Source organism: Chamaea fasciata, unplaced genomic scaffold, assembly GCF_029207755.1.
Source record: "Chamaea fasciata isolate MVZ Bird 193981 ecotype frontalis unplaced genomic scaffold, bChaFas1.0.hap1 SCAF_1, whole genome shotgun sequence".
Classification (NCBI taxonomy): Eukaryota; Metazoa; Chordata; class Aves; order Passeriformes; family Sylviidae; genus Chamaea; species Chamaea fasciata.
Genome location: NW_027094086.1, coordinates 37,088,958 through 37,115,177, shown reverse-complemented (window position 1 = coordinate 37,115,177; position 26,220 = coordinate 37,088,958). Strand labels below are relative to the sequence as shown.

The 26,220-nt window shown below is 39.5% G+C and overlaps 1 protein-coding gene across 1 annotated transcript in view; it reads left to right on the top strand.

The window, feature by feature from the left end:
- The window catches only part of CLVS1 (clavesin 1), a 100,206-nt gene that overhangs the window by 23,575 nt on the left and 50,411 nt on the right, over positions 1-26,220 (top strand). The window contains exon 3 of the mRNA XM_066180674.1: positions 9,709-9,883. Within this exon, the coding sequence (XP_066036771.1) occupies positions 9,709-9,883 (175 nt within the window). The remainder of the gene's footprint in view (positions 1-9,708; positions 9,884-26,220) is intronic.

Sequence of the window (26,220 nt, the reverse complement as noted above, 5' to 3'; positions counted from 1 at the left end):
TAATATCAAGTTCCTCCATCTTGTCAGCTATATCAAAGTTGCTTATTGTTCCAGTGGGAAACCTCCATGATATATAATACTTGACACAATTTTTCATTTATTTATTAGAAATGATCAGAATATTTTCATGTCTGTCTTTTATGTGCCCTGAAGGGCTCCAACTAAAACAAATTATAAACCTTATTGTGATTGACATGAGGTTTGTACATATTTCTAATATCTGCTGCTTTCACTGCCCGGATTTGGGTACAGGCATAAGCCAAGTATATGCCCTTTGCCTGCTTTAAGAGCCAGTTTAGGTGTTTACTAATATACACTTGCATTTCTACTTTCAGGCACTTCTTCTCATGTCTTGGTAACTTTTCACCCAATATCTCTCAAGAGATACATTTTTTGAGGCTTTCTGGACTGAGTAACCAGGTGCTGTTTGAATGTCCACAAATGATATAATATGACTTTTGTCATTCTGAACACAGCACTGGCAAAATATGTGCATTGGTGAGCAGTTATTTGATTTTAGCTTTACTCTTTGATCTCGTCATCATTGAAGTCTGCTCTAAGAGTGACTGATTGCAAGAAAAGGGACAACTAGATAAATTTCTTGGAATTCTTTGACATAAAATATGTAAATATGCCATTTGGTTAGCTAATAAAAGATCTTCCAGTAACTTTTGATTAATTAAAAAAAAATACAGCTTAACTTTCATTTTGTAAATAAAATGGGTCGTGATACTTTAGACAGAGAGCAGGATTTGCAAGTGGCAAAATTATATTATCAAAATGCCCGGTAGTAATATTCTTTTGCAGACAGGTGAGGTAAATGGTGGTGTGACAAAAAAGAAATGAAAAGTCATGTAGGTTAGTGAGGATTAGCAAATGTTGTGGAAAACTCTAGAATTACCTAGAAAAGCAGAATTATTGTGCAAAGAAGTCCAGGAAAATGTTGGATTTTTAATATTTGGCTACATCTGTTATGGAAGTCCTTAACCCTTGCTTACCTCTGTGCACTTTAATCTGGATTTTCAATTACTTTTTACCTTTTAAGAAAAGCATAGCATTATTATGGACAACATCATTAAAAAGTGTACTTTTTGTGCAGTGGTGATCAGAAAAGTTAATTAACTGTTAGGCTGCATTAAGAATGAGATGGAGAAAAAATAGGAAAAGATAACGAATTCTTTTATGCATGCTGATATTCCAATCTCACCTTGAATACGAAATTCACTTTACACTGTATTATTTCAAAAAGAAGGGGATGTAAAAAAAAAATAACTATCTGACCAAAGTAAAAGAAAAGGCAATGAAAGGAATTCATTAGTGTTGTGAACAAAAGGGGTGATTGCATCAGGATAGAACAAAAAGTTCCAGGCTATTTCAGATGGGAAGATGTTGAAGATGCAGAGGAGTTATAACTAGAGGAGACATAGTAGAATCAGAGAGGAAACATGATACCAGGGAAACTGAATCGGTGGTGCCATTTATTTCTTCCAATAACAAAGCAAAGGAGCTGTATAATTGGTTTCAGCCATCAAACAGTAGCTTCATAATGTTCAAAAGAAAATCCCTTCCCCTTCTGAAATGAAAAATTAACTTGTGAAATGCAATGTTGCAAGAAATTGAGCAAATAGCTTAGTGTGATGCAAGGACGGAGTTCAGTGCCAAGAGGGAATAAGAAAAGGCTATGAAATCACACAGAGTAAAATAAACAACAGAGGTCATCAGTCCTAATGATCCTAGCCATAGCCATTCATGTACCGGCTATTTGTTTTGTTCATTATTACTACAGCTGTGCATTGAGGAAACCATCCCAAAATTGGTGAGATCACCATAGGAGATTAAAAACTAACTCCTAAATGAGATCCTGATCTGTGTGTTACCACATGTCATCTCCTAAATTACTAACACTGGAGGCCACTAACCTGAAACCACCACGGACTCCCTGGTTCTGCTTGTGCTGGAATGAACTCTTTACCTGTCTTCCCCATGCTCCTTGCAGGGGACACTGCCTATGGGAATAGCCAGGCAAATTACAGCAGCGGCTCTGCCAAACTGATTTATTGATTGCATTTAGGGGCTGTAGCATAGGGCGTTTAATAATTTCCACAATATCATAACACACTACTTGTGATTGTCATTTATTCCTTCTCAACAGAGAAATTTACACAGTGTGCAAGTATGATATGGCCTTGGGTAATAAAAGGTGAGAAAATCACCAATATGTATCTCAGAAATACTTAATTCCTAAAGGAATAACTCAAACCCACAGCCAGAGGAACAGTCCTATTGCACCCGAGATTGAATTCTGGCGTTTTCTGTCAGCAGCAGGCTGCTGAGCAGAGTTGTACACTGCTCATGGGAGGCCGGCCAAGCCCAGCTGCATCCACAAGAACTCCTCAGGAGCAGTCAAAGAACTTGTGCTGTGATAGGTTGCAATCAGTTGCCTGCTCTGTTTGGTATCAAGTTTCTGGTGAGCTCTGGGAGGGATTTTTTTGAACTCTCGGGAGTGTAACAATTCTGTGCTTTATCTTGGACTGATCCCCTGCTTAAACGGTGTGACACTTCTGTGAGCTGAGGCAAAGGGAAGAGCAGATGCCAGCTTCCCTCTGGTGGAAGCTGATTCTATCATGTGTCTGAAGAGCTCCACCACCAGAAGTCTCCCTCCCAAAATCCAGGGTCTGTGAAGGTCCCTGTTTGTCAGCCATATTACACGTGAGAAAGGGTCCTTGCTCAGTCACATGAACATCAGGGACAAAGTATTCATTTGGAAAGGGTGCCTGCAGTATGAATGAGTGCATGTAGGAGGAGGTTTGTAGCACAGACTTGAATGCAGATTGTGTAATTTGTGGGCTGTTGGTTGCTATGGAGTCCAACTGAAGTGGAAAGTGACGGCAAAAATACCTCATAATACTTTTATGTACAAGAACCTCTAGCAGAAACACAACAAGGGAAAATTTTTATATCTTCAAGAAAGTCACTGAGAGGCAATTTTTGCATGATAAAAAAATAATTGATGCAATTTTTTTTCCTCAGGCTTGTACATTTCCTCTTCACTGGCTGTGGCAGAGGGTTCCAGCTCATTCTAAGCAGGAATTCAAAGCCAGCCAGATATCTGTGTGTGAATGGCTTTCTTCAGTTATAAACTAAGCCATGCATTTCTAACATTAGAAATGTGAAATATAGTTCAGGTCTCAGCTTAGTCTATGCTATTCTTTGCATCCAATGCATTGCTGGACTAAGCACCTCCGAAGAAAAAAACAGTACCCTCATCTATCCAGTCTGTTGTCCTGGATGTAAAGTTACTTGTGAATTTTATTTATAGAATGACACAGATGCTGTGGGGAAAAACTTGCTATCTTTTATCTGTTACAAAACAGGGGAGATGCTTGTTTGAAGCTGACATACTGGAAAACCAAAGATAGCTACACTGGATGCAACAGAAGAATTAATTTGGAGCTCTGACATTAACTTGATGCAACCCGTGTTTTACTCAGTAGGAGTTTCCTGTGCGCATATTCTGTTTTGACAGAGAAATTAAAAAAAAAAAAGAAAAAAAAATATTAGCTTGAGCATGACAAAGAAGGATTTGGTACAAAATAAGAAAAATAAGAAAAACAAAGATAAGAAAATAAGAAACATACCCTTATATCATTGTGTAATAATTTTTCCAGTTTCCATGTCAGTGATTTTTTCACATTTCTTGCAGCTAACAAGTTTACGTGGCTTTGAATTGTTCTATGAAGGAAGTTACCGACAGCAGGCCAAAATATTCTTTGCAAGCATTTGCTGCTAATGCAACCCATTTCCTCTGTGAATTGCAGGCAAGCCTTGCTAATTTCTGCACAAATATGTGCAGACCTCAGACAGAGGAGACAAGCCCTTTTCAGTGCATGACTCAGCTGTGAGCTCCTCTGTTTGACTGCTCATCTTCTCTAGTGCAGGATTAGTCAAGTGAGTCACCATGTTCATTTGTGATTCTTCATTTTTAACTTCTTCTTCGTGATTATTCTTTAGCCAAGGGTTGCCCTGCATTGTGCGTGGTTCATATGGGAGACCTTTCCTCATCAAAAGTGAGGAAGGAGCTGTGAAGATCAGGTCTTGAGCAGCTAGAGTGATTGCCATTTCCCTCTGATGCCAGAGAGGGAGGGTAGCTACTCAGGATCAGGAGTTTGAATCAATCCTCTAGGACTGTGTGTTAATAATTTTCAGTACTGATTTCAGTAGGGGTAAGGTTTAATTTTCTAAAATAAATATGCACATTAAAAAACCACAGGTGTTTTCCAAGAATACAATAATAGAAGTTGGGAGCTTTCTTATCAATACTTCATGAGCAGAAAGGAGAATTTAATCTGATGAAATAAATGACTTTGTATGATTTATGAATACCTTTTCAAAGCCCACTGTTGACTGTATTCCAGGGGCTTGTTTTATTCATATTTTATGAATAACATACCTTGGCTGTGTTTGGGAACAATTTAAAATGTGCTTTCCTGGGTTCTCCTTGTCCCCCTGCATGGATCTGCTGTGTTGTTCATGTCTCCCTTTCTAAGCTTTTCATAGAATCACGGACTCATTTAGGCTGGAAAAGTTCTTTAAGATCACTGAGTCCAACTGTTGAGCCAGCTCTGCCAAGTCCAGCACTAAATCATGGCCCTTAGTGCCACATCTACACGCCTTCACAGGTCTCCAGGGCAAATCTTTCAGTGAAAAAGCTTTTCCTAATATCCAATCTAAACCTCTTCCAGAACAAATTAAGGACATTTCCTCTTGTTCCGTCACTTGTTACCTTAGAGAAGAGACTGACCCTCACCTTGACACCTCTTTTCAGGTAGTTGTAGAGAGTGTTAAGATCTCCCATGAGCCTTCTTTTCTCCAGGCTAAACACCTTCAGCTCCCTCAGCCACTCCTCACAAGACCTGTGGCCCAGACACTCCACCAGCTCCATTACCCTTCCATAGACCTGCTCCACACCTCAGTGTCCCTCTTGTAGTGAGGGGTCCAAAACTGAACACAGGATTTGAGATGGAACCAGCTTCTTGAACTTGGATTAGCTCAAATAATTTGGGGCAACCTGAAGATGTGTTTCTGGTCCTTCTTTCTTCTTCCTTTTCTGTGTTTTATTCCCAGTGGGAATCTTCCTTTCAGGGCAGCCTCAGCTCTCCCCACTTAGAAGCTAAATATGCATTTTTGCTAAATATGCATTTTTAAATCTCTGGGTGATTTCTTGTATATGGGAGGGAACAAAGCAAGATGTGGTCTCTTACTTGATTTGTGTCTATGCCATGTTTGCAGCTTGCCAAATGTTATAGAGCTTTGGCCATCTTTTTGGTATTAGAGGAGAGAGGCCCTTACTACATATTAACTTAGGGATGTTAAGCTGAATTATCTGCAACTGCCAAGATAGAGGCACTGGTCCAAGCGTTTTTAGTCTGCTGTCTTGTGGGACAGTCAGGATTTGTAGTGACAGTTTGTTTTTGCTTACTACCAGACAATCTTAATGGCTTCAGCTGCCAGTACTTCTGTACATTTGTACTTTTAACTATCTGAATAATCCAATTAATTTCACTGGCGTGCCTAAAACAGAGCCTGTGCTTAGCTATTCAGAGAGAGTAATGTCAAAAGCCTTTGCTGATGCTGTCTTCTCCAAAATGTATCACTTTCTTTCCGTATGTCTCAGTTGACCCCTTATTTTCCAACAGTCCCTCAGCTTTGTTATCCACAGATCTCTTCAAAATGACTGGTGGCAGACACATGCAAATAGATCATTTAATTTCCTTGCAATGTCTTTATCCCCTTTAATTGTTCCCATTGCACCCTGGTACTCCACTGAGCCTTCTGGTTCTCTCACAGCCTGCTTACCCCTCTTATAATTAAGTAATTTCTTATTATTTATTTTCATGTTATGCCTTTGGCTAATCTCCCCACCAAATCCCTCAGCTAAACCATCTTCATTTTTTGTGTTACATTATTGTTCCTTACCACTAGCTTATGTTGGGCTAACTTCCCATTTTCCAAAGGGTATTTGAAGAGCCTCTTTTGTGGTACCTTTTCTTTCAGCCAAGGCTGATAGGCACACTCTCTCCCTCCTCCCTTTTCTCTTTCTGGGGCTTGTGCAAATCTTTTGTAACTCATTAGTGGCTCATTTCAGTAGGCTCCATGCTGAATCCTTACAGGACCCTATACATTTCCCTTTGTGTAATTGTAATTTATTTCACTTTTTTTTCTGTGTGAGAGGGTTAATCTGGTGAGGAGGGGGGTTGGAGGAGGGGGAGGGAACCTTAAGAAAAGGAATAAAAGAGATGGACTAATAAAAAGTGGTTCTGTGTTCATGCATAGAAAATTATTTGGATGCAAATCAGTCACACAGCTGAATGATTTGTCTCAAAGCCCCAAGACTAGAGAGCAGAGGGCTTCAGCCTCAAGTGGCACTCTGTCTGATTTCTATCCAGGCTCTGCATTCACAGAACAGTGTGTCTGCAAACAACCCACCTGGAGGATTTGTGTGCTGCTTTCATGTCTCCCTGTACTCATCAGAAAAACATCTTTGTGTTCACTCTGAGTCGTGTCCGACACCATGTCTTCAAATCACAAATACATAGAGAGGGAAGGGGCATAGGCAGGGACAGCCAGATTAGTTGCAAACTAAGAAAATTGAGTGCCATGTCTCCCAGGTAAATAATTTCTACTGAAAGAAGTACAGGGAAGTACAGGAGAATAATTACTTGATAAACTGGCATATATGTAGACACTCAAACAAAGACTGGAATTCCTCAGCACAGAGTCTGAGGGGAAGATTTTGCACTAAAATATTTCCATTGTCATTTAGAGTTTGAGTGGATTACAGAAGATGTCTTGTATCCACCATTTACAGACAGCTCCACTGGAATCATTTCACAATCTTTAAAATCATCAGTGCTAGCAGGATCATGAATATAAGTTGAAATGTACTCTTAAGAAGACTTCTTCCCACAAATGAAGAATGAAACCTTTATTTGTCACAATATGGCCATGTTTTCACATCTTTGTTAATAAAAACCATTCAGTTCATTCTAAGTTTTGCAGTTGTGGGATTGAGGTCGTGGTTATTCCATCTTCCCCAATGTAGTCAGTCAAAGATATAATTTTGAATTGATGCCAACAAGAGTGCAGAGAGGGCTGGCATGTATGTGAGGACACGTTTGGAGCCACTGCACACGTCTGGGAGCTTCCATGGGATAGTCCTTGTGGAAGGCTTACAACCCTGAGGGAGGATGCTGGGGTAGTATAGGATATATTAAGTAGATACGGTCTGGGGTTATGTCCTGGTTTAGGGCAAATTTGGAAAGAAACTTCCAAAGGGGCCCCTTTAGAAAGCAGATTCAAGTGGCCGCTCCTCCAACTGGTTAGGGAAAAATTTCCTTGGAGAAAAGTGAAAAAAGAAAAGTTTATTTAGCAAGCAAAAAATATGAATAAGCATAAAAAAGGAATAATATTAAACAATAAAACCTCTTGCTGTTCTAGAGAGATGGCAAATTTAGAAAGTCCTTGCTGTGGGGTGTAGCTTGGCTTGCTCAGCCTCTTATCAATCCCCCCTGCACTGGAAAATGCCACGTCCCAGCCCTGGTGGGCTACAGGTGTGAGTTCCCGGTGTTTTTCTTGGTTTTCAGTCCACAGCAGGCTGATCAGCTCCAAGAAAAAGAAGAACCACAGTCTGGGGAACTTCTCTGCCTCAGCTAGCTAAAATACTAACTAAAAGCAAAGGAGAGCTCTCTCCTGCTGTCTGTCCGTGCTGCAGACAACACAGTCCATGAGTGAGAATGTGGGGGAGCAAGTGCATTTTCTGAAAACAAACTGAGTGCTTCTTTTCCCCCTTTTGCTCTTGGAACCTCTCTTAAAAGTGCAGAACTTAATAACATAAAGAGGACAGCCTAAACACAACAGATGACTGGGGATACACGCATCATAAAGTCACCCTAGGACAGGGTGACACATATTTGAAAGTGTGGTCATCTGATGCTCCTGCTTGAAAGTCATCATCCATTTCAGCAAAGCAGTAGGTAGTATGTCACAGTTTTTCAAAATAAATTTAGACTAAAATTTCTTGCCAATTGCCAATCTAATCAGTATACCTTCAACTGATGTTTCTAAGGAAATACTCCTTCATTTTAGCTGTTTAGCAGAGCTTCCCCATAGGATTTGAAAAGGTCAAGGTTGTCCTTTAACTGTAAATGAGGGAGAGGTGACTTGGTATGCCTCAAGAACAATATAAGGTGTCTTAAAGCTCAATTTATTGCCCCAGCAATTATACTTCAGAGAAGCTTCTAACTTTTGCAGAAAGGCAGAGTGCAGAAATAGCTTTTCCAAGGGATCAGGTCTTTAGAGAACGAACGTACATTTCCACTCAAAACCTGCTAAGAGAAAAGAGAAAGAATCAGAGAACACTTCACCCTTTACTTTTAATTGAAATTTACCATGTGTTGATGCCATTCAGGGGTAGAGGTGATGGTAGAGAAATTTGTTTTGACTGCACATACATTTTTTCTCTAAGGCAGAATTTGAAACAACGCTCCTGAAGGTTTGGGAGGATTTGTTTTAAATTCATGAAAACAGCAGAAGAGAACTAAATTAAAATCTCCATGGGAGAACATGGTATTAACCTGCCCTGTAAAAGACCTCAGGCCTCATGCAAACTTGAGCATTATGATGAGGTAAAGCAGATTGCAGTAGCAGTATATTACAATTTCATTTTCCACAAGGTTAAGCTGCACTTTGTGAAGCTTTCCTTGCTTGTTGCTCTCTAATAGAATGTATTGTTTGTAAATCATCTTAATGAGAAGGACAGATGAGGAGAGCATCTTACTAGCTTACTTGGGTAAAAGCATGGACCGGTCATTCAAGTGTCCAAGGCTTGCTTTTGTGAAATGGAAGTAGTGAGGAAATGGAAGTAAGTGATCTGTCTCATTTCTCATTTGTGAAATGAGAGTAGTGAGTAGGCTCCCAAGTGCAGACTTTCACACTAAAGAAAACAATTCAGCATTTTCTTCTCTTTTACTTGTTAGATGCTTCAGACCTTCCAAGGCTTTTAGTTATTCTCCCAGAGCTGAGGGAAGCCTTGTGGACAGCCTATTGCAGCTGATAATTAGTAGACTTCTTATTTTGAGTGGATACAGCCATTTTTCATGTTGCATTTGGTTTGCAAAAATAAGGCAACTGTCAAACTTTATTGTGTAAAGTCTTGGATCATTCCCTACACTCAAGAAGGAAGGCACAGAAACTAGTTGTAATGATATCTTTTATATTAATATTGTGCTGATTTGTTTCTTTTTCTGAAAATAAGGGAAACAAAAAACTGGTAAGAAGAAGGGAAACAAACTGGCAAAGTATATCCAAACGAGCAAGGATTTAAATTGATAGCTTGAATTTGTTTTGTTTCATAACAGACAAATAGTCCCCAGTGTAGCTTAGCTAAAATCTATTGGAAGGACTGCTAGCAAAATTGAGATCTCATTCAGAGTTTGTTTTATCCAACAGGGAGCAGGATTTATCACATCAAGCAGTTTTGGAGCAGGAGCTCCTTAAAGACACCTCTGAAACAACTCTTTTTCAGGCTAATTCTACCAGAATAAATCCCTGTCCCTCACTCATGCCCCACCCACAGCAAAACTGAGTATCTTGAGGTTTGAAGATAACTACAACCACTGATTTTTTTTTTTTTTTCTGCTTTTGCTTTAGGAACTCCTTCATAGATATCCTTCGGGCTATTCTACTTTCCTTGGAAGTGCTCATTGAAGATCAGGAGCTTCAGATAAATGGCTTCATTCTAATTATAGACTGGAGCAACTTCTCCTTCAAGCAAGCCTCCAAGCTTACACCATCTATCCTCAAATTGGCCATTGAAGGGTTACAGGTAGGTGGAGGATAACACTGTACCTGCAAGTTTTATTGCTGCAGACAGTAATTTTTGCTTCATCAGACACTGGACAAAGTGAAGGGAGGAGAAAATCCAGAATGCTTTAGTGTTCCATCCACTTGCAGCATAGATCAATTTTCAGACATCTCATTTTGTCGGTCTTTCACTTTTATTTCAGCTGTAAATCACTGTAGCCAGTATGTTTGTTACTTACCACAGCATTAAGAAGGAGGGTTAGAGATTTGAGGTTTAATCCATCAGAGAATTTGGGGGGATTAGAATCCAGCAGTGTCTGGCTTCTGGAGTGTGCAGTCCACATGCAAGCATATGTGTATGCAGAGGGAGTGTAACAGGAGATGAGAGCAGATCCCTCAGCAGATGGAAGTGTGCTGTTGTGTTCACGGGGATGCACTTGAGTCGAACGGAAATGAGGAAGAGGGAGGACAGGCTCCTGTTGTGCCCTCCTTCTGACTGCCTTCATTTGTCACACAGGATCCTGTTACTTTATGGTTCAGACTGTTTAGGGGCTGCACATCGACTTGGTGCTTGCAAATAAATAGGAGCAAGCTAAAACCACATGCTGTTATGGGGTTAGGTAGAAAGTGAGGACAAGACAGCTGGGGCCTGATGGGTCAGCCTGAGGATGGAGCAACCTGAGGATGAGGACAAACTGTGGTGCTCAGAGAGGACTTCAGCCATGTCCACTAAAACCCTAGCCCAACTCTGGTGTTAGACCTGAGATGGACTTTTAAATCTGACGTAGTTTTACATAACCTTATTGTTTGAGGGCATTTGATAGAATCCAAGGACTATTTAGGTTGGAAGGAACGCTGGATATCACTTTGCCTCCCTGGTCAAAGCAGGGATGACTTCAATATTATACCAGCTTGCTTAAGGACCACATGTTTTCCATGCAGCTACATATTTAAAAGGAGAGACAAGTAATGGTTTTTTTCTTGCTTACTACTTACCAGATATCCTGTTGTCATAAACACCTCAAGAAAAATTCTCGCTGGTGTGTACATTTTTAACTTACATACCAGAAGGAACAATTCGTTCAACTAATTTTTTTGACTAGCAAATTATCTACAAGTAGATCATGATTGTGCCTGCTTTGTTTTATTATTCAAAAATGAGGTAGAAAAAATCTGCCAGCAGTTTTAAGCCTGTGTTCCCCTTTGTGAGGAATTTTCATGTATTCTAACAAATTAGAAAGTCGAGCTGTGCAATTAGTCCTTAGGACAATACCATATCTTCTCCTGCTGATACTATCGCTTCATACAGAAAAACATTGAAAAAACCCTTCTATTCAGAAGGAAGATAAAGCCAAGTGACATTCATAAGTAAATCAAACTCTAGCAAAGTGTCCTTGTGCCTATCCAAATTTTGCTTTTCCATCTATTCAGTAAGAGGCCAGTCCAGCCTTCATCCCATCTGATTTCTGGCCATGGCACTACCACGTTGTCTGCCTCCAGTTTATTTGCATTTGTTGGCAACAATACTGGAAGTACTGAAGCCTGAGAGTACCAAAGTTGATCTTATAATTCTGTCATTACCCTGACATCCTGTGCTGTGCAATTTAAGGAGGCTGCCTTTCTTGAGTATGTGTGTGCATTTAGTTTCTTATTTAAAGTCAGGTTAGTGTTGTCTTCTCCACAATTAGTAAAAATATGACTCTCTCTGAAAGTACAAACTGGGATAACGTGTCCTAAAGATAGCTAACCACTGGCTTTGTGAGTAGTAGGAGTAGTAGGAGCTATGAATGCTGCATTCCTTTTTACCAGTTTTAGAAGCAAGTCATTCATGCTTATAAAGCCCATATATAGCATACAATGATGGTGGGGGCTTTTGGGGGGGTTTTTGGCTCTCGCCATTGCTGTTGAAATGCCATAATTGAGACTTTCTTCTATTAGTATTTTAAAAGAATTAGTGCCATCCAAATGTAAAATTTATGTGAAATGTTGTTGAAGTGCAGACAAGACTTACATACTTTAGAAAAAGAGTCAGTGCATTGGAGGTCACTGAAAGTAAGAAACTCAGGTCTTGCTCCCATGAGATGATAATGTCCAGAAAAAAAAAGCAGGTTGTTTCAGTTCCTTGTTTTTTTCTCATAGCCAGGGCACTGTGCAAGTACAAATCCTCAGAAAGGCAGATTACATGGCTATCTCTGTCCTCCTTTCTATGAAGAGATTTTGGGTTATATTAAGTCCTGTGTAAGTCTAATTAAGTGGATGTAAGGAAAATAATTCTCTCTTACAATTTCTCCTGGAGCTGAACCCATATGTTGCTATGTGTGCCAGGAACTTTAACCTCTCCCTATGTAATGGCAATTTTAATGCATAGCGGAACAATTTTCCTATATTTTTTTTAATTCTCATTCAGTGTCCTGGACCATCACATTCTGACATACAGAGTTACTTTAAAAAAACCCCAACAAGTAGTATTTAATAATTTATGCATTTGGTGTTTTTTCTTACTTTCAAGTTGCTTTCAGAAAATTAATCTTTTGGCAATTCAATGTTTTTGCATTTGCCTTCAATTTGTTTTTCCTCAAATCACTGCTACAATGCATTACCACTAAAGTGCAGACAACAAGCATTACACAGGTGCATATATTAATTAATCTTGAGTTGTAAAACAAACACTAGTCAAATTTAGTGGACTTGGCTGCAGAAATTAATATACTTTTACTACATAGGCTGCTCAGTTCCAAACACTGTAAAATTTGTATATACTTAGAAAGATGAAGCAGGAATTACATCACCACACTGCTGAATGCACATTTGGGTCAATAGCACCCCTTGTTCTGTATGGATTTGTCTATATATTGCATCACACAAGATGGTTCATCGTATCTCAGTTACGTTATTTAATAACCTAGAAATAGCCTTATGCCTCCACTTCAAACAATAGTAGTTCAGATGCTAAATAAGTATTTGTACAGTGAGGTAATTCTCATCATGTCACAGCAGTATGGGGACAAATGTCTTTGTAGTGCCTAAGCCAACCCTGATTAATAAGCTCTGCTGTTTTAGCACAAGACAAGTTGCCACTGTATGCTTTGAGCTCATGCTGTAGTCCTTCCTAGACCTTACAGATCTCCTCAATTTTAACACATTAATCACAGGATTTTCTCATGGGTGGAAAGGTGGGGAAGGAGAGGTGTCTAAAATAAATCTATTTTGCCAATAACTTTCCGAGTTTTCACTTGTAATCTTCATTCTTTTAATGTGAACAGCTTTTCCAAATCACCAAACTGGATTCAAAACCTAGAACCTAGTACTGCCTTACCTAACAGGTAACTTGCCCCAAGGCTGTCTCAAGGTGCTGAAACAAGAAATAGGGTGAATGGTTATTTCCTGGCTGTATTCTTTCTTTCTCTTATGGTTGTGTCACACGCAGGTGTACTCAAATGTGATTACGGTGACTCTTAAGAAATAAACCTACTTTGTGAAAATGATGAATCTCTGCAGGGCTTTGATTCAAATTTCACAATCACTGCGTCGAACAGGAGTAACAGGAGGGAACAACCAAGATCTGCAAACAGGAATTTGTCTCCAGATTCTCATTGGCAATAACTTGACGGAAGATTTGACCAACAAAGGACATTAGGAGTTTCATTAAATTTCTTTAGTTCTTGCAACTTATCTTCAGTTTATCATAATCCAGCAAAAATTTGAAGCTGGTATTTCTGTGAGGAGAGGAAAATGAAAGGAAATCAATGATGCTTGACTTAAGAACACTTTGATCAGATACTGGTGCAGATAAAAATCTGAAAAAAAATCTTCAATTAAGGAAAAATTGTGCAAGATTCTCTTAGAAAATTGTCAAAGCTACATTTGCTAATGCTACAGAATAGCATTAACGTTTGGATGAAATCAGAAAAATCAAGCTAACAGGTTGTTTAGATATTATTGGAGATTATTCCACTTCAAAATCTAGAATGATATGCCAGATTATTAAAAACTCAGCCTGTTTAGAATTATATGAAGCTGTTTGATCTTTAACATGAGCAATGGATTTAAAAAGTCTTTTTAAAAAATTTCCTCCTACTGTAATTTTGTAGGATCAAGGAACTTAATGTCAGTTAAATTATAGCAATAAATTGCTTCTCTTGATCTCTTATACAATCAAATATTTTTCATGTTGTGCTTCTGAAGGAAGAGCTATAATATAAAAAAAAATTCTCAAAAGTGAAGAAGAATGTAGATGTGAAAGGAAAACATGCAGTTCAATATTATGCCAAAGGCGTAATATTTTTGTATACTTGTTTTTCCAAATCTTACTGAAAATTAAGAGCCTTTAGAGCTGATAAAAGTTTACAAGTTAAAAATATTTTTTTTTTCTGGGACAATGCTGTATTTTCAGGATAGCATTATTTCAGTGGAACAGATTTCCAAAATTATCTGGAAGTATGTTTGTTTCAATAGTTTAAATCTGGGAATCAAAATACTTAATCATCTATTTCTTTATGAGCGGTAAGGAGCATTTGATTTCTGCCTTAATTGTTAGTAATTTTTACTTTTTTCAGTTTGAAATCAAGTGGAGGTAATGGAACAGTATTTCAGGTCAGCATGGCCTGGGTTAATGGGCATAATTTAATACTTGTTATGGTCAAATTGGTCATCTGAACAGAATCCAGGCAGTCCTTGAGCATTTGGAGATTTCACCAAGCCCTCTGCCCTGAAAACTTGATGTCTCCTTCACCAGTCCAGACACTGGAGCAAGGAACCGACTCTTCTTTCCTGGCTTAAACACATTTGTACTCTGAAACCAGAGGTAAATGTGATCTCTTTGTCTGAATAAGTGCTTCCAGCGGAACTCTTTATGAGTCATGTGAAGGATGTAGGGTATAAGATGCCTGGCACAGTGAGTATAAGATAAAACTCTACTTTCCACAGAGTTTCTGAACATAACATTGCTGCTACTTGAAAATTTAGAGTGAGTGAGAATTCTCATTGTAACAAGCTGAAGAACACTCAGCCTTTTTCTAGAAATGTGTAGTGTAAGGTTAAGTCCGCCTGTGCTATAAATATCCCATGATGCTGTTATGTCTCCACTGGTATTTGTAACAGGTCGTATTAATAGAAAGACAAAGCCCTCTGTCATTGCCTGCTGAAGTCAGAACAGATAAAATCCTCAGTGGCTGAAGCTAGGCAAGGAAAACCATATATAGGCTCATGTACCCACTGGCTTGCGCAAGGACAAGCCAAAAAAACCTTAGCACCTCATACAAAAAGCCCCTAAGTGTAGATTTAACAGTTTATCTCTGGGTGACTGCAGACTCAAAAGTTGCTCATTCCATTGTTTGGCTTCTCCTCAGATTTTCATGTTGATAAAAGTGGGCAGAGAGCTGAGGCCAGGTGCTGGGACAGTGTAACTGGCTGTGGTTCTGTGCACATCTGCAGAGAAATAATGCTCTGTGGTAGCTGAGAATCTGCCCCTCTTTCCCTTCCCGTGTTAGAAAGAAACTTACCTGAAGGCAGACATTTTTGCATATTTATGTCCAGAATTTAAAGACTTGTAAAAATTAGGGAAATACTTAGGTTTTGGATTTTTGCAAAAGCCTTGTCCTTATCTTCTCCAGGATAGGGGAATTGAAGAAAAGGGGTTATTCTAGGCTGGGTCCTTGAAGATGGACAACTGTACCTTTAGTATTGTCCTACCAGAGGACAAGTGATTTCCTCAGAATATAAAAGCAGGATGTCCCCGTGTTGTAATCACAGTGTGTTCACGTGTCCAAAAGGCATATTGCAGCTTCCCAAAGAAGAGTCAGTAACTCTAGAAGATCTGCTAGGAACTCAAACTTATGTTCATAGAGGCAATATGAGGTATATAAACATGGTTTAACCTACAGAAAGGGACCTACAAATCAGGTCTGTGAAGGAAATAGAGACTTCCTGCAGTAAGAATGATTGAACTGTTCCTAAACTGAGACAGCTTCAAGTTCTAATGATCATCAGCAACTGGGAAGTGCCTAAAAATCAGAATTTATCAGATGCTGTAAGATGCACTTGGATATTTTGTTTCCTGAACATATGCAGCAAAAAAATTTTCTTGATTTCAAGTCCCCTGCTCACATGAGACATCAGATCGGATATTCACACAAGTATTTGAATGAAATAATTTGCAATATTTACACATAAAAAGAATACCTTTTCTTTTTTTAATTAAAGGCTGCCTAAAAAGGTCCCAAATCTGTTTACCTTGCTACCTTTTTCCTCAGTATTAGAATGTGCTTCATGTTAGAGACCTGTGTTGGATGACTGAACATGAAGCCACAGCTAATGATGAGCTTTTAGTATCCATTGAAAGAAGATCAGTTTGAATCCTTCCATGGATTGCTCATGGAAATGCTCATGCTATCTGTCTCCAGCAGCTGTTGGGATATGTAGAGTATTCTCTGAGCTGCCAGTGAGGGAGCCTTTGAAATTAAAGGAGATGAGAAGATGGATTGACTAATTTTATATATTTAAAAAAAAAGGTAGATGAACAGACTTTGCTCTCTGCAAGAGAAGGCCTATGTTCATTGTATGTCTATGCTCTCTAGGGAGTTGACTGGAACAAGGAAAAAGCAAAGGATAGCAGGCTGTAGACTCATATTTTTCACTTGAAAACTGGAATTAGCTGCTTAGTAGAATTGATCAGCTCTGCCATGTTTACCAGTTGGAGGCTTTGGAGCTTTTGGCTGTAAGTGAAGGACAAGCTGCATGTGTTAAATGGAAAGTCTTTTTTTATGCCAGTTATTACATTTTAGTAAAGATCTCACGAAGCTGCTGATAAGTGTTAGAAAGGAAAAAAATACTCTTTCACTCCCAGTAAGGAAATGTGGAAGTTTCCTGCAGTAAGTCTGCCTTGAACAGAAAGTAGCTGTTTCTTGGTGGCAGATAGCAAAAAAGTAGCTTAGAGCTAACAGTAGTCATGCTCAAACCTTGCCACCAACATATGCATAAATAGGTCATGTTATATGTTGAATGTGTCTTGCTCTCATAAAATATGGACCTGGTCTAACATACTTGCATTAATTTACATTATCCCCAGCCTTCATAATTTCATAAAATTTCAAGAATAATGCATCTATAATGTGTTTAACTTCTTTTACAACTCCAAAAGCTTTCTCCTTTTTAGCATGGGAAAGGAGTGAATGCTTCCTGAAGGGGGTGTTTACTATAGGCTATTTCTTGCTGTGACAAATATACACCGTGATTATGCAAAAATATAAAAGGGATTTTATACATATACAAGACTAGACCAGAAAGACACAGAAACAGTGACAGTTCAGTGAGAGCTAGGTGACAGCAGAGTTGGAACGGGTGCTATTTTGTATGAGATGTGGGGTACCTGTAGATAGGGAGATGGAGGGAGTCAGAGCAGGAGGAGTCATCGCTTTGGTATGACTGTACACAGTGGCATAGATTAATCCCTGAGCACAGGTAGATAAGGACTTGGCTCTGTCTAGGAGAAGCTTCATGCTGGAGGCTTCACTAACAGCTGCAGAACTGAAATTCCTATCTCCTGGGAAGACAGCTGTGGCAGTATAAGATCACCTGTTCCTTTACCCCTCTGGCTCACAGCCCTGTCTTTAGCACATGCCTTCAAGGACGTGCTGCATCAGTGGAACCGACTGCGGGTCCCTGACTGCTGCTGAGGAAGACCCGGCAGCTCAGCTCACACAGCTGCAGGAGAGGGCTCTTGGCAGGACTCTGTGTTCATTCTGCTTCTCTAAGCAAGGTAATTTCACACATACTAATTTTCTTTAAAGCCTCATCTATTATTATATCCTCCTCAACAAAGGAACTTATAAATTCCTCAAACCTCGTATAGTCATACGTATTTGTATGGCAAATATGTGTATCATCAACATGGTCAAAAGAGACTACAATGCTTTCAGTAAGTTTGAGGTGAAGTCCCAGCTGATGAAAATGGAACTTTTACCATTGTCTTGATGGAGGCTGTAATTCCACCCCTATTAAACCATGGCAGAAAGGATTTTCCCCTTCAAGAGAGTTTTCTAGGCTTGCAGAAAATGCCCCTCCGTGTCTGAGCACTTTTTGGAAGTTGTGTGCATCAATAAGAACATTTGCCTAGTGATGTTGAAGAACTCTGCTTTGTTCTCAAATACTTTTACTTCTCTTCTTAACTGTGTGGAACCTTACAATCAAAGAAGCATTCCTGAATAGCAGGGGTTTCTTGATGCAAAAATGTCAACCTCAAAGACCACAGTCTTCCAAAGAATGTTGGAAACACCAAGAGAAATATTCAGCCTACTTCCTTCTCCCCTCATCTCTACCCCTTGCCCCCACTAAACTTTGGTTTCAGTAAATAGGCATTTTCTGAGAAAAAAAAAAAAAAGCATTTCAGTGGAAATTCATCTACTAGTTCTACTTCCCTGTAATTCAAAACATCCTATTATTAGTTCAGGATGTGTTTTTCATCCCTTTCTGGTAGACACATATGAGACTTTTAGACCATTTGAATGTACATTCTGATTTTCACTCTCAGCACACTCCTACTGTTACAAACTGCTTGCAGTGGAATCAGTTTAAAGCAAGGCCAAAGGGTAATCAAAATAATTTCCATTTCAGAGGAGGCTTTCTGACCAACTCCAATCTATATGCAATAAAAATGCAGCTAAGAAAAAAACGTAGCTAACACAAGTACAATTACAATGCAAATGTTCTTCAAATAGCAGATACATTTAGAAGGTCATTAGATAGACATTTTTTCAGAAGAAAGCAGAAGTATGAATAAATATGTGATGAGAAAAGTACTTGATCGGTGTGTAAGAATTACAGAGGAAAACAGCAGAAATCTCAAAGAACTGAAAATAGAATGCAAGCTTGCCTAGGCTTGTAGGGCAAGATAAATTTTGTTCTTCTATTTTCCAAGAGAATTTAGGAGCAGTTTTGTATTAATAAGTGTGCTCAGTAGCATATGTGCTCAGGGTCTGGAGGAAATGGTTTCCTGTGGTTTGGTGGGAATGTTTATGTAAGTGGACACCTGCAGTAGCTACAAGGGGTCCTAGCCCAATGTACTTCTGTGTGAAGTTTCCTGAAGAGTCCCATTAACAATCCTAACTTTATTTGGTGTCACTTAGAAATACAGGGGACCTGAACTGAATTCTGAGGAAACAACATCTCCTCAGTACAGCACGGACAGCACTGAACTCCTTGTGTTGGTCCTTGCCTTTATCATATAATTTATCAATCTCCTTGCTAAGTGCAAAGAAAGCTGAAAGGAGACAGTCCTAAAGAGATAAGGATTCCTGAATCTGTAGTGGAACTGAAATTAATTAATTGGTACAGATAAAGCTTCTAACTTAATTAATCACTGTGAGTGGGCTTCCTGCTAAAATAGGAGACAATATCTACCAATCATTCTCTCTAGAAAAAAAGATTAACTTTTGCATTCAAAACCAACCAGGCAAACTTCAGTTTCTGTTGCCGGCTACTGTCTTTGCTTTAGCAGAGTCAATGATCACTGCAGCATGGGGACTGGAGTCATTTGCCATTGTGTGTGAAAGAGCTTCTGGGACAACTTTTCACACACACACAAATAAATAAATAAATAAATACTTTGGCCAGAAGAGCTGTATCTTACCAAAAATGAGATCAACTTGGTTTCCTTGCAAGATTCTAGCTCACGTTTATAGTGTATCACCCCACATATTCCTATCTGACACGGATATGTGTATTCAAAGGATTTTCTCACCATCTTATAATAGTTGCTGCTCATGGAAGAAGGACTGCAAAAACTGGAGCAGATCAACCACAGCCATCAAATCAGCTAGCCACTATCTAATTTTTTCCACTTTCCAACCTCCCAGCAAATTCTCTACCTTTGAAACTGCTTTTTCCTCTAAATATTAAAAGAAAAATAAAGCTGTGAGGTAAACCAGGTGTGCAAGTTGTGTATTCAGTGGTGCTGAGCTCTTACAGCTAACAGTGTTAGGTATTCAAACACACAAAATATAATTAACTATTCAAGAATTTTCCCCCTCCAATTTGTTATACATGCCTGAATGAATGTTAATGGGGTCACATAGCTCTTTGAACTGCTGCTGACAGAACAATAAAGAGTTCCTGTGGTTTTCAAGAAACAGCACAGTATAATTTTGCTTGCTTTGCAAGGGCATTTCTTAATGATATCATTATACCCTCTAAACTCCTGGTCCACTCTCAGAAACTCACAACACTTCAAATGACAAGTTACCTTCTCTTCTCCCTGGGAGAATTGAATCTCAATTATAATTTATAATGTGTTACTTACTCAGTGAATATTCCTTTCCTGTGCCTCTGAGAGGTGTCAGCTATGGTATTTTAATGAAGCACCCCCATTTTATAGTCTCTCTACTCCAAAACTGGAACAACAGCATTTAAAGAGCAAGACCTCTTACCCAGTTTGCTGAGTGAAGAAGGCAAGTAAATTCCATTTTAACTGTCTTAAAAGACAGTGAAAACAACTTAGATTTGCCTGTGTTCTCGAGGTAAGTTATGCCTGAACAGTATTGCCTGATAACGTATAAATAACCTTACTAGTAAATTCCTGCCATCTGTGATAAAATAAATTCAAATGTTTGAAATATTTTACTTTGACTCCTTGCACTACTTTGAGCTTGTTTATTTTGCAAAGATATTCTACGCAAATTAGCTCAGGAATGTTTGTTAAACTAACCAAACAAGTGAACGTTGCTATTAGCTTGAGTAAATTTATTTGGTATCTACCTCTAAGGATTGCCCAGCTTTGTGTGTATATATAGGAAAACAAAAAACAAAAAAGGAAAAAACAACCCTTTGTAGTATTGCATTCCTTTTCTTTGAAGCTGATGCAGAAAAGTACATCTGTAAGATGCCAGGCTTAAACAGAAAGAAAGAAAGAAAGAAAGAAAGAAAGAAAGAAAGAAAGAAAGAAAGAAAGAAAGAAAGAAAGAAAGAAAGAAAGAAAGAAAGAAAGAAAGAAAGAAAGAAAGAGAGAAAGAGAGAGAAAGAGAGAAAGAGAGAAAGAGAGAAAGAGAGAAAGAGAGAAAGAGAGAAAGAGAGAAAGAAAGAAAGAAAGAAAGAAAGAAAGAAAGAAAGAAAGAAAGAAAGAAAGAAAGAAAGAAAGAAAGAAAGAAAGAAAGAAAGAAAGAAAGAAAGAAAGAAAGAAAGAAAGAAAGAAAGAAAGAAAGAAAGAAAGAAAGAAAGAAAGAAAGAAAGAAAGAAAGAATCAGGAAATAAGTTTGCATGATTATAGGAGATTTTGCAAATTAGTCCTCTGATGATTTTTTTAAATTGGAAATTTCAGGTAGCACAAACTCTGTAGTAACACTAGAACACAATTTTCAGAAATTAGTTTTTAACAGCAGAGAGTGTTTCGTTGGACACTCACACTGTTGAAAATAAATACATGAATTAAAGGCACTTCCAAGCAGTTTGTTGTCAGGCTGCAGTTTCCTCTCAAAGCAGTATCTCAGATCTGGGTCTACTCAAATTTCCCTGGACTGGTCAGTAAATATCTGCGCCTCTGGCATAAACAGGAGCAAGTGATCAAGGATTTCAGTGCAGTGAATGCTCAATTATGTCACCAGCATAACAAACCTGACTGTGGCAACCACAGGCAAAAATCCTTGTCTCCTTTGTTTTCTGTATTAGGGAGATAGTGTTCAAGTCCAGAGAGCAGCTCCATGCCACCTCTCCCCAGACCCTGGAGGCTGTGTTTTCAAGGCAGGCCTCTTTGATCTGGGCTGGTTGGCACACTAAAAGAAGATGTAAAATAACTCTTGGCAGGAACATTTCACTAACGATGAAACATCTGTTGATTTCTGTGTAGATTACATCCTTTTGAGAAACCTGTCACCTTAGTAGGGACAGATTTGGAAGATGTGACATAGGTGAAGAGTTTCAACCCTTCTGATTTCTCTGCCATTCAGCTGTTGTTGCATGTGAAGCAGATCTTGAATCTTTTAAAAATCCAAAATGCTGTTTGTACATGCTAAATGCAGCAAACCACAACTTGAAAATTATTTGCCTTTTTCTTTTTATCTACCTTTTTGTACTTTCAGTCATGAGCTGACTTTTCCCCTGCATTTCCCCGAACAGTTAAAGCACAGCAGAGCACTTTAACAAGCTAGAGTATTGTTACAGTGCCATGATGGGAGATTTTGTGAAGCAGAATAGTTAATGCCATCTTTTTTTGTTTGTTTTTTTTTGTTTGTTTGTTTGGTTTTTTTGGGTTTTGTTTTTGTTGTTGTTGAGTTTTGGGGTTTTTTGGTTGGTTAGTTGGTTGGGTTTTTTGTTCAGTGTCAGAATGATGTAAATGAGTTCCACAGCAACACATCAAACGTCAGCTTCCTGTTAGGAAGTGGTTTATTAAATAAGTGAAGATCTGCTTCTGTCCAATATGGTTAAAATGAGCAAACAAACAGCCACTATCTCTCCCTGATCTCCCCCAAAAGAGGGAAAAAACACATCCTGAAATGAAATAAAAATGTCTGAGCCAATGCTATGTAAGCTAACAGGAAATCATTAGATATATACTGCCCACCCTCTCTGAGCTACACATTTCATTTTGAAACAAATCTCTACTTGGAGGCATCAGAAATTATTTCCATTTATTTTCTGCTTCAGTGATATGTAAAGCTGCAGTTTTGATATAGCTTGCCAAATGCCTCTGTTGATTTACATAAAAGGTTCACAGGAGGGAGAAATATTTGCCTGAGGGATAAAAATAAACATATTCAAGCAAACAAGATGCTAGTAAAAATGTAGGAAATTCTGAAATTCAGTGGAAAACTGACAGAATTTCTTCCTGTGCTTATCTAAGCATGACCATGGCAGAGTTTGGTGGATCAAAAGCATGGAGCATTCAGTCATCCCCACTGATCTATCACCTGCTCCTAAGAGGCACAGTCAATGCTTTTGCAGAGGACAAAGTGACCGCCAGGTGGGTGGGGGCAGGAGCTGCTGAGCTGAATTTTTCCTCTTGTAATGCTGGGGTGAGTGAGCACTGCTGATGGGAAGGGCAGGGATGGGAGAACCACAGAGCCTTTTTCTCCATTTTCCTGAGCAACCCCACACACACCCCTCGTGTCCTGGGGTTGCAGAAACAAGTGGCTCTGACCATGAGGTGAAAGGTGGACTGCAGCACTATTACTCCTGTGACCAAACACCAGGGACAGCAAAAGACCCCTGAATTCCCCAGCCGTGCTCTGGCAGAAAACCACACCGTCTTCCCCAAAGCTTTTCAACTTTGCAGAAGTTCTGCACAAACCACAGGAATCAAAGGGGAGAGAGTTTCATCCAGACCCCTCCTGCTACTGCTGCGCTCTACCTGGCTTCCTTTGAGGAGTCCATGGAAAGCTCACAACAGGTCCTCTCCTCCAGGGGGGCAAGAGACTGTCAGTCAAGGCAGCTGCTTCACAATACACTTACTGTCTCCCTCTCAAAACATCCAAAAACCCCACACTCCTCCTCTCTTTTATCTCCTTAGGCCCATGGGATCTGGGGTTTTTTAACAGATATGGAAGTGTAAACAAAAAATTTAAAACCTTTACTTTGCATTTGCAGTCTAAGTTTTGAGTCTCTGAGGTGCCTGCAGTTAATGTCTTCAAGATTTTGTTGTCTGCCATGAATGCTGGAAACATTTTGTTTCCATTTGATTAAAAGCCAAGCTTTCATGCATATTACAGGAACTTAATGCACAGTCTTTAAGAGAATCTTTGAAAATCACAAAGTTAATTGCCAATGCTGGTTCTGTCTCTCCACAGAATATGTTCTTCATACATCCTCCCTCCCTTGCAAGGCCCACTTGTGAGCTGCCTGCTGCTGCTGGCCTCACAGAAGAGACAATGTTGGATATGGTTGTGATGGCAATGGGGTGGTGGTTAGGTTGGATGGAGGAGAGATGGATGGAGAGGCACAACCTCTCTCAGCCAAACAACACAAAGCATCCATTGCCCAGAGCAAGGTTTTGTGATCATCTCCATCACATCCCTCATCACCAGATTCACATCAGTGTCTTTTCTGATTGGAAATGCTGTTTACTTTCAGCAAAAGTAGTTCATTACAAAAGACATCCTCCTTTAGATGCAGTCAAAAGGACTCTCTTTGGTGTACAAGATGTACAGAGACCCTTAATGCTTACTTTTGCAGTGATAATGAGGGGTATTTTTTTCTCTCAGAGTGGAAGGTTAATATTTAGAAAGCATTTTCTCTCTCTTATATCAGAGGAACAGGGCTTACCTTGAGCATGAAGTGCTATGTTGTCATTTGTTCACACCAGCACTGAAGAATCAGACCAGAACAGCAAGCTTGATTTTACTGCCACTCACACACCATCTGAACTCCCATGAAATGGCGATAATTGAACAGGGAAGAGCCTCACATTACTGCTGATTTAGCTGGAAAAACAGCTCATCTTGTCCATTAAAAAATGGGCACAGTTTGATTTGGAGACCATAAATTCAGGAAATTGTTCTGGTGATAATAGAGAGCCCTAACTCTTCCTGTTGAAAGACCAGTTCTGACCAGAAAAGAGTGATGTGTGCTATCAGCCACCACAGCATCTTGTCTAGGTGTGCAGTAGGTCCTCCACCACCTGAGCTATGCTAGTGAAGGCTTTCGGACTTACTTGAAGTTGTGTGCTATCCCTAGCTGGATTTACTGGGCAGTTTGCAGCCACCACTTGCTGAAAATTCAGTGACCTCTGCTGAACAGTAGTCCAGACCAGGTTTCCATCTTGCTTTATTCTAGAATTTAAAGCTCTGCGTGGCTGGAAAACAAGATCTCCTACTTGTTCCGTTCCACTCTGTAGCTTTTCAAACACACAATGTGCTTCTACTGCTGTAAGCTCTCTTGTACCCTGGGTTTTTTGTTCAAGTCTTTAACACTGGCAGCACTGTGAGGCTAGGAGGAAAATTAACATGTACAACTTACAAGAAAGCACACATGTTCCTGTACCAGAACAAGGAGTTTTTGAATAGGAAAAAGTCTAAATGAGGCACCTAGCAGGGTTTTGTTATCTGTGAGGTCCTTGTACCTCCTCACACAGCTATTTTATCACAATAAAATGGATTAATAAGGTGTTGATCCATAACAGTATCTGCACAGTGTCTTAGGGTGCTATAAATGGAGGAGAACAAAATGTCTTTTTCAAAGGTGAAAACAGGTTTAATAAAGTGGTTAATCAAAACCTGCATTCTGATTGCAAGAATAGATCTCAAAGGGAAGAAAAAAATGGTTTGGTGAGAACTGTGCATCTTCCACGAGAAAGGAAGAAGGGATAAGCAAGCATCACTGAGGTAGCACCCCTGGTGTAAGTAGAAGGGAAAAAAATGTTTTAATTCGAAAAGCAACTGTGTGCTATCAAGAACTGGTAGTGAGTTTTTGTACTCTGCCTTGTATTCCACCCATCAGGACTTGAAAGCCCCCCTGCAAAACAGGAGAGATTTTTGCTGACACAGCAGTCTGTCAGCAGGCAGCTGGGCTTCAGGGCACTCAGTCAATGGCACAGCAATTATTTACAAAGAAGAACAAGTAACCTCTAATTCTTTGGGTCTTAGTTGCTTTTCACCTCCCCCACCTTCTTCACAAATAAAGGACTAAAGAAAAGAAAATAAACCTAAAAATGCTCTCTTTGTTGTCAGAGGCAAGGCGTGGGGGGAAGGAAAAAAATTGCATGTGCATTTTCTTCAGTTTTATATTCCAAATCCTATAAAAAGGGAAGTTCCAGATCTAATTGCAGAGTAAAAGTAAAGAAACACAGGGTCTAAATGTATCTGCTTTTCCTAAAATAGATCTTACTTTTTGTTCTTTGCATCCTTTTAAGGTACATTTCTGGGAGTCACAGCCTGTATTTAGGTTTTAGAATTCCCTGTGAGATGCAGGAGCTGGGTCATTCCCTCTGGGGGAGCAGTAAGGGGAGAGGTGCTGTAGGAAGGTCGGCTCAAGGTCCCATGGAACCTCATTGCAGGGGGTGCAGATGTTGTCAGATGTTTCCAGCAGAGGTGAGGGGCCGAAGATGGAGAGCTGAGCATCCATCACTGCCAGGAGATCAGCATTTGGGGCTCCTGGCCACGGAGTGGTGAGGGATGGCACTGGAGAGACTGGGATGGAAGAGCAGGGAAGTTGGGGAATGGGGGGGTAGGGGGATTAAGCAAAAGGAGATTTGGAGCAGAAGGTTGGGAGAACTGAGAAGACTCAGAGTTAGGTGGTGCTCTAGATGTTTTTTTGGGTGGTTTGGTATGCACTGAGAAGTTTTATGAAACTGATCCAGGATGGATATGTATAACTAGAAAGAAACAGGAACTGGATCTCTGGAATGGTAAGAGCTGTGGGCTGTGGTTCAGTGGAATGGGT